The sequence below is a fragment of the Caloenas nicobarica genome, chromosome 3, assembly GCF_036013445.1.
Source record: "Caloenas nicobarica isolate bCalNic1 chromosome 3, bCalNic1.hap1, whole genome shotgun sequence".
In the NCBI taxonomy this organism is placed as follows: domain Eukaryota; kingdom Metazoa; phylum Chordata; class Aves; order Columbiformes; family Columbidae; genus Caloenas; species Caloenas nicobarica.
The window spans coordinates 39,472,985-39,486,050 of record NC_088247.1 but is presented as its reverse complement, the minus strand read 5'-3'; the positions used below and the strand labels follow the sequence as shown (position 1 = coordinate 39,486,050).

The window sequence follows — 13,066 nt, the reverse complement described above, 5'->3', positions numbered from 1 at the left end:
GAGAGGGGTGGGTTTGCAGAACAGAAGAGCTGTGCTGAATTTTGCAGTGAGACAAAGTGAACATTTGCCAGGTTTACAGAAGCTCGCAGTTTGCTCCGCTTCGTGTCCTCGACCATTGCAACAAGGAGCGCTGCTTTCACTTTTTTCTTTTTTTTCTGTTCTGAAATGCGTTTGGAGGTGCCTCCAGGTGAATGTTGTAGCCCATGGTTGCAGCATTTTGGAAAAAAGATCTCTATTTTAGGGCTGCCTAGAGGAGGTTTAGCTCAGTATAAGCGGTAGAGCTGATGGCCTCACATAAGGAGGGGATCTGCTAAGTATGGAGCAGTTTATTTTTATCGGAAGTGAGGTGAAACTAAAACCATTAACATAAAGAACTTATGCTCTCTTTCCTGCTAGAAATCTTCTCAACAGATTTTGACTTCGTTTCAGTTTTGTCTTTGCCAACACAGTCCAAGTTAATTTTATATCCACATATAATACATGTATGTATGTATACATACATCTATAATTCTAGTCAGAGTGTGTGTTGTGTATTTTCCTGTTTATAATACCAATATGTGTATTTATAATACTCCTTGGAGTATTTCATGACTCAGGCATCAGATCTGATGCTGTAGAATACAATATATGTGTATATGCATATGTTCAAATACTGTGTGTATATTTAAAAGATCTGTTGTTGGTGGTCTGTAGAATAATTATTCCCTTTACTCTCAAAATTTTAATGGCATTACTTGCAATGACTAAGTGTACAGTATTTTCCTACACTCCACCAAGATAGGTATTATTTATATCGAAGTCAAATATTGATGTGCATTTTAAGGTATTACATGGATAATATCGCCATTTTTGCAAGTAAAATTGCTTTTTGGCAGGAAGGAATGCTAAAAAAAAGCCTTTTTATAAGGTCATTACGCCAACCAAACGACTGCTAAAAAGCCAGTTAGATGACTCCTGTTCTCGTATGAATTTTAGCGACTGTGGGCAGAGCCCTTTCGGTAGGTGAAAGTCACTGCGCGGCTTGTGCAGTGCCACTGTTGTCCCTTCTGGCTCATTAAGGGCATGCAGAAAGAAACCGGTGTCCTAAAATAGTAATGGCAACTGGCAGTGTTTGATTTCATTGATTGCTTAGAAGTAGAGACAGTCCCAGGCTGCAAACCCGACTCCGCGTTGGCGGGAGCCGAGCAGGGGCTGCCGTGGCCGGCCGGGCTCGTCCCTCTGGGGGACACGGGCAGAGGAGGGACCGGCCACCCCACGCCAGGGGCCATGGCTGGGACCCACCCCCCAGGCCGGTGTTATCCTGAATTTGTGATGGACCCCAGAGACAAGTGTGTGGTTTCAGGCCCGTTCTCACTCCTAGGTCTGCTTTGCCTGGAGCGATCCGGATCCCTCCGTTACTAAACACTTTGGTGATATTCGATGCGTGGTTGTTTACTCGTAGCTCCGAGCATCGCCTTTGATTTCAAAGGTTGGGGAATGCCCTAAGAGTTTGTTCCAGAACCAGTTGGTTACAAGTGCACCTCTTATCTATGCCTTACAAACTTCAGAGGCCATATTCAAAACAGGGTTTTATCAGTGTATGCAAGGGGGTGCAACCCCTCTTCTCTTCCTCCCCAGGTCAAACAGTATGGACAGTTTCCACACATATCTACCTGTATAACCCTCTGTACCTCTCATAACTGGTCAATGACTGTAACAGGTTACATCAGGTGTTTTTTCTACATACTTTTTACACAAATTCTATGCGATTAATGTAACTTAATTCAATGCATCATTTTATTGTACTAGTTCTTAAGCTTGTCTTTATTTTTTTTCTAGGTGACTGTGGTTTCTTGTGATTTTTATTGTATAAATAAATGAGGTGGCTGTTGATGCTTACTCTCTGTTACTAAGAATTTTTACCTTTTTGGAAGAAAGCATTGCTATGAACTAATGAATTTAAAACGTCATTTACTCATTGTAAATACAGTATTGTGCAAAAAACAAAAATGAAAAAAAAAAGAACACCCGACCCTTTTCATTCATTTGAATTGCTAGTGTTAACTGAATTTTGTCTAGACACCATTTCTGTTGATGAAATAAAGACATATCATTATGTATTGTAAATTGACTCATCTTGACTCTGAAATTAATGTTGCAATTCTCAGTGAACATGGGGGTCGTAGGTGAAATTTGGGAGAGTAGGCTGGATGTGTTGATAGTGCCCGGTGAATCTCTGGACTGATGAAGAGACCTCTGCTCAGGTGGTCCCATTGCTCATCCAGGGATCCAGATATCTTTGATCTGCTGCAGGAACAGCCGAGGGTATTTCATTGCAGAGATGAAATAAGTTGTTGTGGAAGATCAAATAAGCTGTATCTATACCCATTCCCCTAGTGGGAATCCCCTAGTGGGAAAATCCGCCTTGACTTAAGGCGATTCTGCTTTGTTTTGGTCTTCTGAAGTGTCAGTGTATGTGTTGGGAGGCAAGGAGAGAGCTTGGGGTTTGTTTTCCTTTTACAGAAAACCTGAGAGAAGTTGAAAGAGGTTTCTGTAGAAACAAAACTATTCGCTGAAAAATCTCTTTGTGTAACCCAAATACAGTAGTGTTCCTTTATAAAGCAGGAACTTGTGCCATGGACCATTAGCATCACTTAATCTGCAGAAGATCCAGGAAGGACAGAAGAAATGATATAACAGCCTTGGATGCTATTCCCACAAGCGGGGTGCGGAGTCTAGCAGGGGATGTTTGCTCTCTGAGACTCCCAAACAGGTGGCAGCCACCTCTCTCCTTGGGTTGGATGCCACCTGAGAGCCTGCTCAGCAGCTTGGCAGGAGAACACCTGGGAAGGGGGGAGAGGCATGACTAGTTGTCCTGCCCTGGCCCATACACTTGCTGGGACGCTGCTGTTGGGAGCAGGGAGGAGGGCAAGCTGCTAGAGGGAGGCCCCCGGGCTTTTTCTCACCAGACAGAAGACCCTGGATCACATGCCTTGGGCCACCATCCTTAGGGATTGAAACTGTGTCACCCTCCATCTGCAGCAGTGAAAGCTGCCTGCGATTTTTCGATCTTAAAATTCTTAGAGAAGAAAATCAAACATGTTACTTCACAGAGTTTCACAGTTTTCTGAATCTTCCTGTTGAGCATATATGAAGAAAGCTTCCCACCCCCTCAAATCTGTCAGGAAATGTAGCATCCACCACATCTACACATAGCCTGACCGTGGTGAATGTACTTTAGCAAAGCTGTTTCTCCATTCCTATCAGTTAGCTGGTGCTCAATGGCCTTTTCTTTGCCTTAACATACTAAACGAATGCATAGGCAAACTGTCAATGAGTTTGTAGTGACGCAGAAAAGGAATGTAAATCACATCCACTGGAACAAAACCACCGTAATCCCATGTAATCCTTATGCTTAACTTTTTTTTTCCTGCTGTCCTGCTTTCTATTAGCCTTGCCTTAGAGTTGTCAAGTCACAGAGGATTTTTATACTTGGGGAAACTGGCATAGCAAATGACCTTCTTCCAAGCATTGTTTGCCATGGAGGTGACAGCAAATGCAAGCTATGGTAAGCTTGAAAAACAAAAGGAGCTAAAAGCATGTGGCCAGAAACAGGGTCAGGGACAGTCAGAGCAATGTGCTTTATTTTCCAGACAAACAAGTGGAAGGACTGTTTTCTTGGGCCACATACAACCCAGAAATCCAGCCCTCCAGAGCAAGTCTGTCCTAGCAAACAGAAAATGAGCTCTTTTTGGCTTTGTTTGTCCTTCAATTGCTCTATATGAACTAATGAGACAGTGAAGGGAATAAGATTTTCATGACCATGAGGTGATACCTTGCAGATTTTCTTGAACAGCAAACTGAAGAAAAGCACAAATATTTTGCACTTGAAATAAATTGCCCGGTTTTACTTAGTTTCAAATTTGAAGCCAAAAGTATTAGCTATGAGGCTACATTAGCACAGAAAGTCTATCAGAGCTTGAGGACTGCGTTAGCACAGGCAGACGGGCAGCAACATATTCTTCAGCTGCTTTTTTTCTCTGTCTTAATTTCTTTGTCCCTTCAGATTCCTTGAGGTTTTTTTCCATCTTTTATTCATCAGCTGCTGAAGGCTGGGGAGATAAGAGGCCACGTAGCCTTCCGGGTTGCTTTCAAATCAAGCTAACCCTTTCTTGTAGGTGCCTTGGGTCTTCCACTACCTTGAAGGTCTATAGATCAGGCTGGTTTCTGATATGAACACTACTTGCATGCACAACAAGTTGTACATCCCAAAACGTTCTCCCAAAGACACAAGGCTATTTCTGCAATGGCAGCACACACTGACCAGATCTGTGAAAAAAATCTTGAGTCGTGGAGCGAGGTACCCAGTAACAGCAGCTATCAGACTACGGTACGGTTGGGATTGGCGCAAAATGGAGGGATAAAGCGTTTGCTTTCTTAAACTGTGTTACAAGTTTAGCATTATAGCAGTGGGAGAGGGGAACATAGCAACAGATAATCTGCTTTTCAGCTCTCTTCTGAAGGTGGTTTGTGCTCAATCCCTTAGTTTATTTCTTCTCCTCAGAATGCCATTACTTTTTCATGATAGATGATAGTTCTAGGAGCATGCTCTGAAAGATAACAAGAGAAAGAAAGCGTGAAGCTGAATTGGCTTGAAGGAGAAAAATAAATGTTACCATAGTAATTAACCCAGTTTCCAATATGTACATAGCTGCGAAGGTGGGGATCTGGCATTTAGCTGGCACCATACTTCCCTCATAGGGCTTTGTTCAATGCTAAGTGTAAGCAGGGCTCTTAAACCAAAATAAACACATTAATCACTGATGTAACTTGCTTGAAATCAGTGTATACATCCTAGAGACCTTGCTTTACATGTTAAGGGGTTTTGTATATTTTTTGATTGCTTTGAAACCTTAAAAGGTGGACTCAATTAAGCAAGCTCCACTTTCTAAATTGTTGCTGCACAAATGCTCAGAGGTGTTCATTAGTTGTCAACTGCTGCTGACCCCCGAAGTTTATCTGTGTTTGTGCAACTGGTGAACCGGTGCTTGTGCAACCTTTGGGTGACCAAGTAGCTTTTGCAGGATAATTGGTACACCGGCTGTCATCACTAGGAGCTTCTCCTGAGTGCTCCAGGGCAGAATAGAATACAGCTACTGTGAAATTTAATTTTTTAGGAGGTATTTGCATAGAAAAACAAACTGTAGAAAACCAGAAGTAGTTACCAACCGATGTGAATGTGAAAACTTTTAAAGATTCTCAAACATCCTAAAGACACACAGGGTTTTACCAGTCCCTTACCCCACCTGTAGATTTTCCTGGTGGAGCTCAGCTGTCTAAATAACTCCTCTGCAGTTATGAGGTTTGTTATTTCAATGCACATTCACTCTGATCAAACTGTTCCCAGTCCCAGGAGTGAGAGCAGGTGAGCAGCTACTTAAACGAGTGGATATTTATTCCTCAAGTGTTGTTGAAAGGGTGAGTAAACACATCTTGTTCTGGAGAAGGCTGCAAGCATTCAGGCTGAATAGCAGCTCCTTCTTTCATATCCTACTCGCTACGGAGTATTTTCCCACTGGGTAAAAAGCTCAAAGCTGAATGGAGAATTGAGAAGTAGAAAAAGAACTGAAGAGCACAGAGGAATAAAAAAAGCAATGCAGTGGGGGAAACTGGACCCAGTGAATCATAAAATTTCCCCAACTTCAGCAGAGCCAGGATTTCAGCCTCAGAGATTTCATTTTCTGGAAATGAATAAAACCAGCAGCCCTGTCTCAGACCGATTCTGTGAGCTGAGAGTATCTGCTTTACCACCTGCTCCTTTATCAGCTTTATCTCCCTCATTCACCGGGAGGAGGGGTCCTTGCTTTTAAAGATAGGTTGATTACTTTGTAGCCAAAAATAGAGACTTAAATGGCATTCTGAAAGCACAGGGCTCTCTGGAGGAGAGGGTGGACTAATGAACAAGGAATGGACATGAGGGTGAGGAAAACCGAGCACTGCTTGAAAAACAAGATTTTGAAGGTGAGTGCCTAAAATACCTAATTCTTTCTGAAAATCTTGATCTAGTAATTTTGGCTTCCCAGGAGAGTGGTTTAGCTAAAACATTGCTAAAAATATAATAAATCTTCTAAAGACTTCCAATTTTGTGTTGTGATTCCGGGGACTTATCTTGGCTCAATGAACAAACACAAACATCAGATAATATCAAGTTTCCCCATCTTCTTAGTATACCCATGGGTACTCTAGCAAGAGGACTAGCACAGTAATTCTCTCAATGCAGGTTTAGGCTCAGAGTGCAACTGTGATGGCTTAGTTCCAAGTCATCTGAAAGATGATGCCTTTGTGAGAAGAGCTGCCAATCTAGTGTTAATACTCCCAATTCCAGTTAAATTAAAACTCCTAGGTTTTAAAGCATATGTTAGGATTCTTTAGCAAACTTATATATAGGCCAAAAAGAACTGACGCTGGTCATGTTAAGGAAGCCTGCACCTGGAGGCGTCTGCTTTAGAAAGGTAGGGAGAGGCACAGCTAGCAAAAGACTTCAAACACAGCTAGCAATGAAATATCATACAGCCTCCCACTTTTGTAGAAATGTTTGCATTCAGCTGCTGAATTGTGATGACCTTGTGATACTCTGAAGATGCAACAGCAGACTGTGGCCATGCTCAGTTGAGCTTTCTGGTGTTCTGCAACTGTTTCTTTGCTTCGTAGAAAATGGCCGAGGAGTAAGACTGATTGATTGTAGCAAAGGGTGACTTTGCAAGAAAAGCTCTCTCCTCTCTCCCTCTTTAATTGTTCAATCTTTTATTTTCAACTCTCCAGAGAGAAAAAGAGAGTCATTTGATTGTCCCAATGGCTTCACACAGCCTTGCACACATCAGGCAGTCAGACAATAATCCTTAGTGCAATGCTCCAAGAGCTAGGTGCCGGTTATACACTGTGATTTCTGGCCCTGCCTATTTTCAAGAAATCAAAGATTTTATCTGTCCTGGTTATATATTGACCTGTGGCTGCAACAGCCTATTAATTTTATCCAACTTAAAAATGTACCATGTGCCAGTCAAAGGCCTGACTGGTGCAGATTATGGTGGTGTTGTTTTGTTTTGTTTTTTCTCATAATGTCATTATGTGCAGAATCCTATCAGCAACAGCATAATTCCTTTGTGAATCCAGCTCCCAGTTGTCATTGGTGATCATAGTTACACTCAATTCAGAGCAGGTGTTTTCACTGAGTTTCTTAGGAAAAGCAACCATTTAAGGCCTGCTTGCCTAAGGGAGACTGGTAGCCTGGGCCCATGCAGAAAGTGCCCCTTTGCTCCATAGCTGTATCTCCTCTTAAATAAAAGTTAAAATGTGGCAAGAGATGCAAAACTTAGGCCAGAGCTCTCTGTGTATCCACGCTATCTCTTAGAAGATAAGACACCACGTATTCTCTAACATGTATCCTCTAAGTGAGCCTTGGAAATTATTAGCTTGGAGACAGTTATCAGTGAACAAATTGTTCACTATCACTACAAAGCATGCTGGCTGTGTTCCTCAGTACCGAGGTTTTGGAGGCTTGCAGATTGCCTGTTTTCAGCCGTGCACAGATTCTGAACTGTCCTGTCAATGTAGAGTTTTGTCATGTTATTTATCCCAGGTCTCCATTGAGTTGAGATTGTCTTACCCATATACTCGGTGATGCTCTTGTCATTGTGTTCAGGTGGACTGAAATCAGATGGAAATTACCCTCAAGTCATGCAGTGACACTCCTCCTATGCTTTCCCTAATGGAATGAAGGTCCAGTTTTGGTGCTTTACCCACAGAACCTAATAGATCTAAAGTCTGACCAGCAGTGGCTGAAGGAAAAGAGGTTTTTTTTGCAACAGATCAGTCTCTTGAGAAGCCTTTACCCTAATAAGTTTTCCAAGATTTCTGCCTCTTCCATTTTTGCTTCCCAATCTGAATAGTGGATACTTTGGACAATGCAATGACCAAGAAACTGAATGGAATATGAAGAGTGAGTAGTTTGGGTGTAAAATAAACAGTAAATTTTTTCAAGGTTGTATATACCTCAGTTGGACATGAAATGAAGAAATGCCTCTTCACCTACACCAGTTCCACATGAGGAAACTTTTAAATAGATTTGTTAGTCTGCATTATGGCCAAAAAAATCATTGGTCTGTCCAAATCCTACCAATGGGAAGGGCATTTCTTCATTTTCTATATGTATAGCTGGTCTGGTTTAAACCGAAGTCTGAAGACTAGAGGAATCCTCATGCCAAACATGCATTTTGTATTCAGTATCTTATTGAGCTGGTTCATGAGAAGTTTCAGTGAATGATTGAACGCTTTCACTGTTAGTGGTTCAAAGTAACCTTTCCTCCAAAGACAAAGCCCTAAGAAGAATTTCCTGTTCTCTTTGAGGGATGCAGTTTTGTTCTTTCTTGTAAAGAATCAGTTGATCATGATCTGGCCAACTGCTATCCACCACCTGGTTTTCATGTTTTGATCAAGAGGATGCAATACACTATGAGAAGTAACTTTTACAACATTTTGTTGTCCCTAATCATAATTATTTCTCTGTTAGAGACTCAGGTTTGGTGTGGAAATGGCATTGATAACATTGCACAAAAAAAAAATCTCATCACTGGCTAGAAGTCAAGCAGCCATAATTGTACTATTAGATCTGTTAGGTGCTTTCAATGTCATAACTCACAGTATGCAGTTGACTTGTATGCAGACTCTTGCAGCATCAGATGGATTGGTTTTTTGTGGCTTTGAGATTTTCTTTCAGCCAAGAAAGGTACAGTGGTTGTGGGAAGTTGCAGTTGTCCCACTATCAGCACAGAGCATGGGTACGTGTTTGATTGGAGGTTGCTAGAATGGTTGTTGAGGTATAGAAAGCGATATTTTCAATGTTGAGTTGATAGTCCTCTCTCACTGAGCCAATGCAAAGAATGCTGCAAACAAATGCTGACAGAATGGTACAGATGAAGGTAAAAAGAAAACATTTGAGCCACTATGGAGGTAAAGATTACAGTTTGGGAAAGTTATCAAACAAAATGAAGAACAGTGCCAGTTCCACTATGTTTTGGCTCCATTTGGCTATCCATGTTAGATTAGTAAAATCCAGGTTAGAATAGACTGTATTTTGGCTGTTTAGAAAAAGTTTGTGGATGTGCATCCATTATTATGTCAAAAAGTGCCTGTTCTTTCTCTGCATTTCTGTTGCAAGTCACTACTAGTCAGGCATGGCACTAGATAAAATTTTTGATGTGCTTCAGCTGGATTTTTTTTTTAAATATTCCCTTTAAGTACTTTTTTTAGACAGGATGACTGATTTTTGAATGCTGCAGTCACACAGATAAATCTAATCATACAGATTTTTCTCTTATCTGAACACTGATACATTATGATTGTTTTCTGGAAGTCAAATTATAACAAATGAACCCAATGCTGACTGCCCATGACAACCAAAATTAAATAGCGAATATAGGAACTGGGAAATACAGACCAGGACATGCAAGGTTTGATGGCCAGATTCAACATTTTTACGATGCACCAGATTATTTATGTATTGAAATTTGTATTCATAAATGCCTTAGCAATGCTAGCAGTGAAGCACATTTGCCAAAATATTGACTTAGTTGTATATAGAAGCACCTTTACTTTAGAATATCACGTGCTGTAAACAGGAAGCAAAAGGTAGAGATATCCCTACATGTCATATTTTAAAATGCTAGTACAAGTCCCATACATAATGATCCCCAAAGGCAGCATGCCAGAAGAGTGTTACTTTCAAGAGTAATGACATTACTTTGCAAACTGGCTATATTTCTCTAAAACATCTCCCCTGGAAGACAGCATCATTGTCATTAAACAGTCAAAGCTGCCAGGCAACTTCCGTGTGTTCTCAACAGGGTACCACTGAAATTCTGAATTTTTGTGCTTCACCCGTTTAAGGAGCCTTCTTATCTGAATATCAAAAACCAGCAGAAGATTGACAGATTGGGCTCTAGGCTCTTTTCCTATATTAGAAACGATGAAATGGAAAGTGATAAATTGCATCTAAGTGACATTTTTATATGGCTTATGCTGAATATTTATATATTGTAGAAATTATAACTCTGTGAAAACTGGTACCTGTGAACAGTTTGTTGACAAGCAATCTCTAAGAGTATCTTCTGCTTCTTAACACAAAATATTTGAGGAGTTTTGTTTGGTTTTTGTTTCTTGTTTTCTATTTAGGAAAAGTATTTATTTTTAGGAAGAGTGAGAACAGATGGAACAGAATTGATAACTTTGAGTATTGTGTGAAGTAATCTTCTGTTTATCACATGCCCTATAAAAAGTTACTTAAGGACTTGCTTCTGCAAGCATTTTTAAAGGAGCTTTTTTGTTCTCAGAGGACAAATCCTGTGATCCGGGACAATCAGGACTCAAATTCCCTAAAAAAAAAAAAAACAAACAAGAACAACAAAAACAAACAAAAAGACCCTCACAAAACAAAAAACCTCATTGGTTCTTCAACACAAGCACTATATCTTATCAACACTGACTGTAAGCAAGCTTAGAGTGTGTGGCCAAAGAATAGGAACAGATGCTGAAAATGCAATGTTGTAGTTAATGGCTACGTCATTGTTATTATTTGGTGGTTTATATGTAGATCTTTGGATTTATTCATTGAGCAATTATTCAGCTCAGTGATCGCCCCTGGGAGAAACCCCCAGAAGGTGACGAAAGTTGAGCTGGGCCACTTAACACACTCCAGACTTCTCCTTTCTCTCACAGTGTCAAGCAGGCTGGAGCTGGACAAGCTTCCCCTGGGACAGTCCTTGTCGAGTCGTTTGGGGTGATGCGATGAGTACAAAGAAGCTGAGATCCCGCGTCTCAGACATCCTGGGGACTGAACATCCCCTAGTGATGTTTTCGCTTTCACCACAGAAGGAGGCAAAGCGTGCGGGAGCTCGGCTCGATCCGGGAGGACGCGAGGCGTTAGGGCTCTGTCTTAAGTCCTGCCCGAGCCTCCCTGCCCCCTGACTCACCCGCTCCTCCCCGGGACCGGGACAGGCAGCCTGGGGCGCCCGCCCAGCCCGGGGGTCCCCGCCGCCCCCCTCCCGCGGGCTGTCCCGAGGGCCGCGGGGCGTTACTTGCCATCGACACGCGGCGTCCCATGGCGGCGGGCGGCGGCGGGCTGCTGGGCGGGCTGCCCTCCTCTCGGCGCTTCCCCTCCGAGTCGGAGCCGGAGCCGGAGCCGGGGCCGGAGCCGCCGCGGGAGGCGACGCTCTCGCTGTCGCTGCCCGCCCGGCTGCCGGTGAGGACGCGGGAGAGGAAGCTGGATTTGCGGGTGCCCGGGCAGTGCCCGCTGTCCGGGGAGTCGCCGCGCTGCTCCTCCAGGTCGCGGCAGACGCTCACCCGGCTGTGCTTGCGGGGCACCCGCCGGGCCGCCCCCGCCGCCCCGGGGCCGCCCCCCGGCGCGGCCCGCGGCGCCTCCTCGCTGCTGGAGGAGGGCGGCGGCTGCTGTCCTTGGTGCTGAGCCGCGCTGTGCCGGCGGCGGGGCGGCGGGCTGCCGCGGAGCTCTCCGCGGTGCTGGCGGCCCGGCGGCCCCGCCGGCGCGGGAGCGGGAGAGAGGGCGGCGGGGGCAGCGGGGAGCGGCGGCCCCGGCGCGGTGGCGGGGCGCGGCGGGGAGGCGTCGCAGGCCGGGCAGGCCAGCGGCACCACGGAGCTCTTCTTGGAGTTGAAGAGGCTGGTCTCCTCCTCAGCGGGGCCCACCGGGGGCCGCGGCCGCCAGTAGAGGCTCTTCTGGATCTTCTTGAGGCCCAGGTGGGCGATTTCTAGGATGTTGAGGAAAAGGGAGACTGCGGCGATGCTGTTCATGAAAACCATAAAGATGGTCTTCTCTGTGGGTCGGGACACAAAACAATCCACCGTGTTAGGGCAAGGGGGCCGAGTGCATTTGTAAAGGGGGGACATGTGAAACCCATATAAAAGATACTGACCTATCATAAAGCCCACTTCGACTACTGACCGGGTCAGGATATGTAGGACATAAGTGCGCAGCAGAGACCCTCTCAGGGGTGCCTTATTCACTTTCTTCTGTTCCTCCAGCTTACGTAGCTCCCTCTCCACTCTCCTATGTTCCTCGGGCATCGGCTCCAGAACTTCCAGTTGAGCCCGCAGGTGGGCTTTCCTCTTCTGTCGCTCTTTCTCAAGAGCCCTTAATCTATAGAGTGCATGGCCCATGTAAACTAGAGATGGAGAAGAGACAAATATTATCTGCAATACCCAGTATCTGATCAAAGAGATGGGGAAGGCTTTGTCATAACAGATATTGTTGCAGCCAGGTTGCTCTGTGTTGCAGATGAATTCGGACTGCTCATCGTCCCAGACATCTTCAGCAGCCACACCCAGCACCAGCATCCGGAATATGAACAGGATTGTAAGCCAGATTTTGCCAACTATGGTGGAATGGATGTGCACTTCTTCAAGGATGCTGCCCAACAGGTTCCAATCCCCCATGGTCAGCAGTTCATATCTGAAATACAAAAAAGGATGTTATTTTAATATAATGCTGAGTTTATTTTGGAAATGGCCTTTTTAGGTGTGTTTTTTTATTTGTTGGGGGGTGGGGTTGTGTTTTCTTGGGTTTTGGTTTTTTTATTTTTTTTTAATAATCATATTTCGTATACATTCTTCTGATAGTGGGAGCACTCTTAGAAGTTCATAATTATTTTCTACTTAATGGGTCTTCAAATGAAGGCAGACTTTATGATTACTGCTGAAAGATGGAAATGTGAGATTATTTTAAGCTCAAAAGGGCTTGATTTCAGCTGTAAGCCACAGTACTTCTTAACTGCCTACAGTTTCACACTATTTTCTTCCCACTAGGAAAGAAGACTTTTTTTTTTTTTTCACTTTGCAAATCCTTTGCCAACTATAGTTTAATTCTACACCCACTCCATACCACTGTCTGTGGCTGTGCCATAGTTTTTGAGTGAAAAACAGCTAGAATAATATATAATGCTCATGGTTCTCATTTGTTTGATAAAGTCCTGAGAAGTATCCTGTAACGGTGACAGAAAAATATTTCATTTTGTACCCCAAG

The 13,066-nt window shown here is 43.6% G+C and overlaps 1 protein-coding gene across 1 annotated transcript; it reads right to left on the bottom strand.

Annotated features, from left to right (window-relative positions):
* Positions 1–3,624: 3,624 nt before the first annotated feature.
* On the bottom strand, positions 3,625–12,480 carry GJA10 (gap junction protein alpha 10). The gene is made up of 2 exons (XM_065631189.1): positions 11,116–12,480; positions 3,625–4,589 (listed from the first exon to the last, which is right to left on the bottom strand). Exons 1-2 carry the CDS (start codon positions 12,478–12,480, stop codon positions 4,551–4,553), a joined length of 1,404 nt encoding a protein of 467 aa, XP_065487261.1. The 3' UTR covers positions 3,625–4,550.
* Positions 12,481–13,066: the final 586 nt, after the last annotated feature.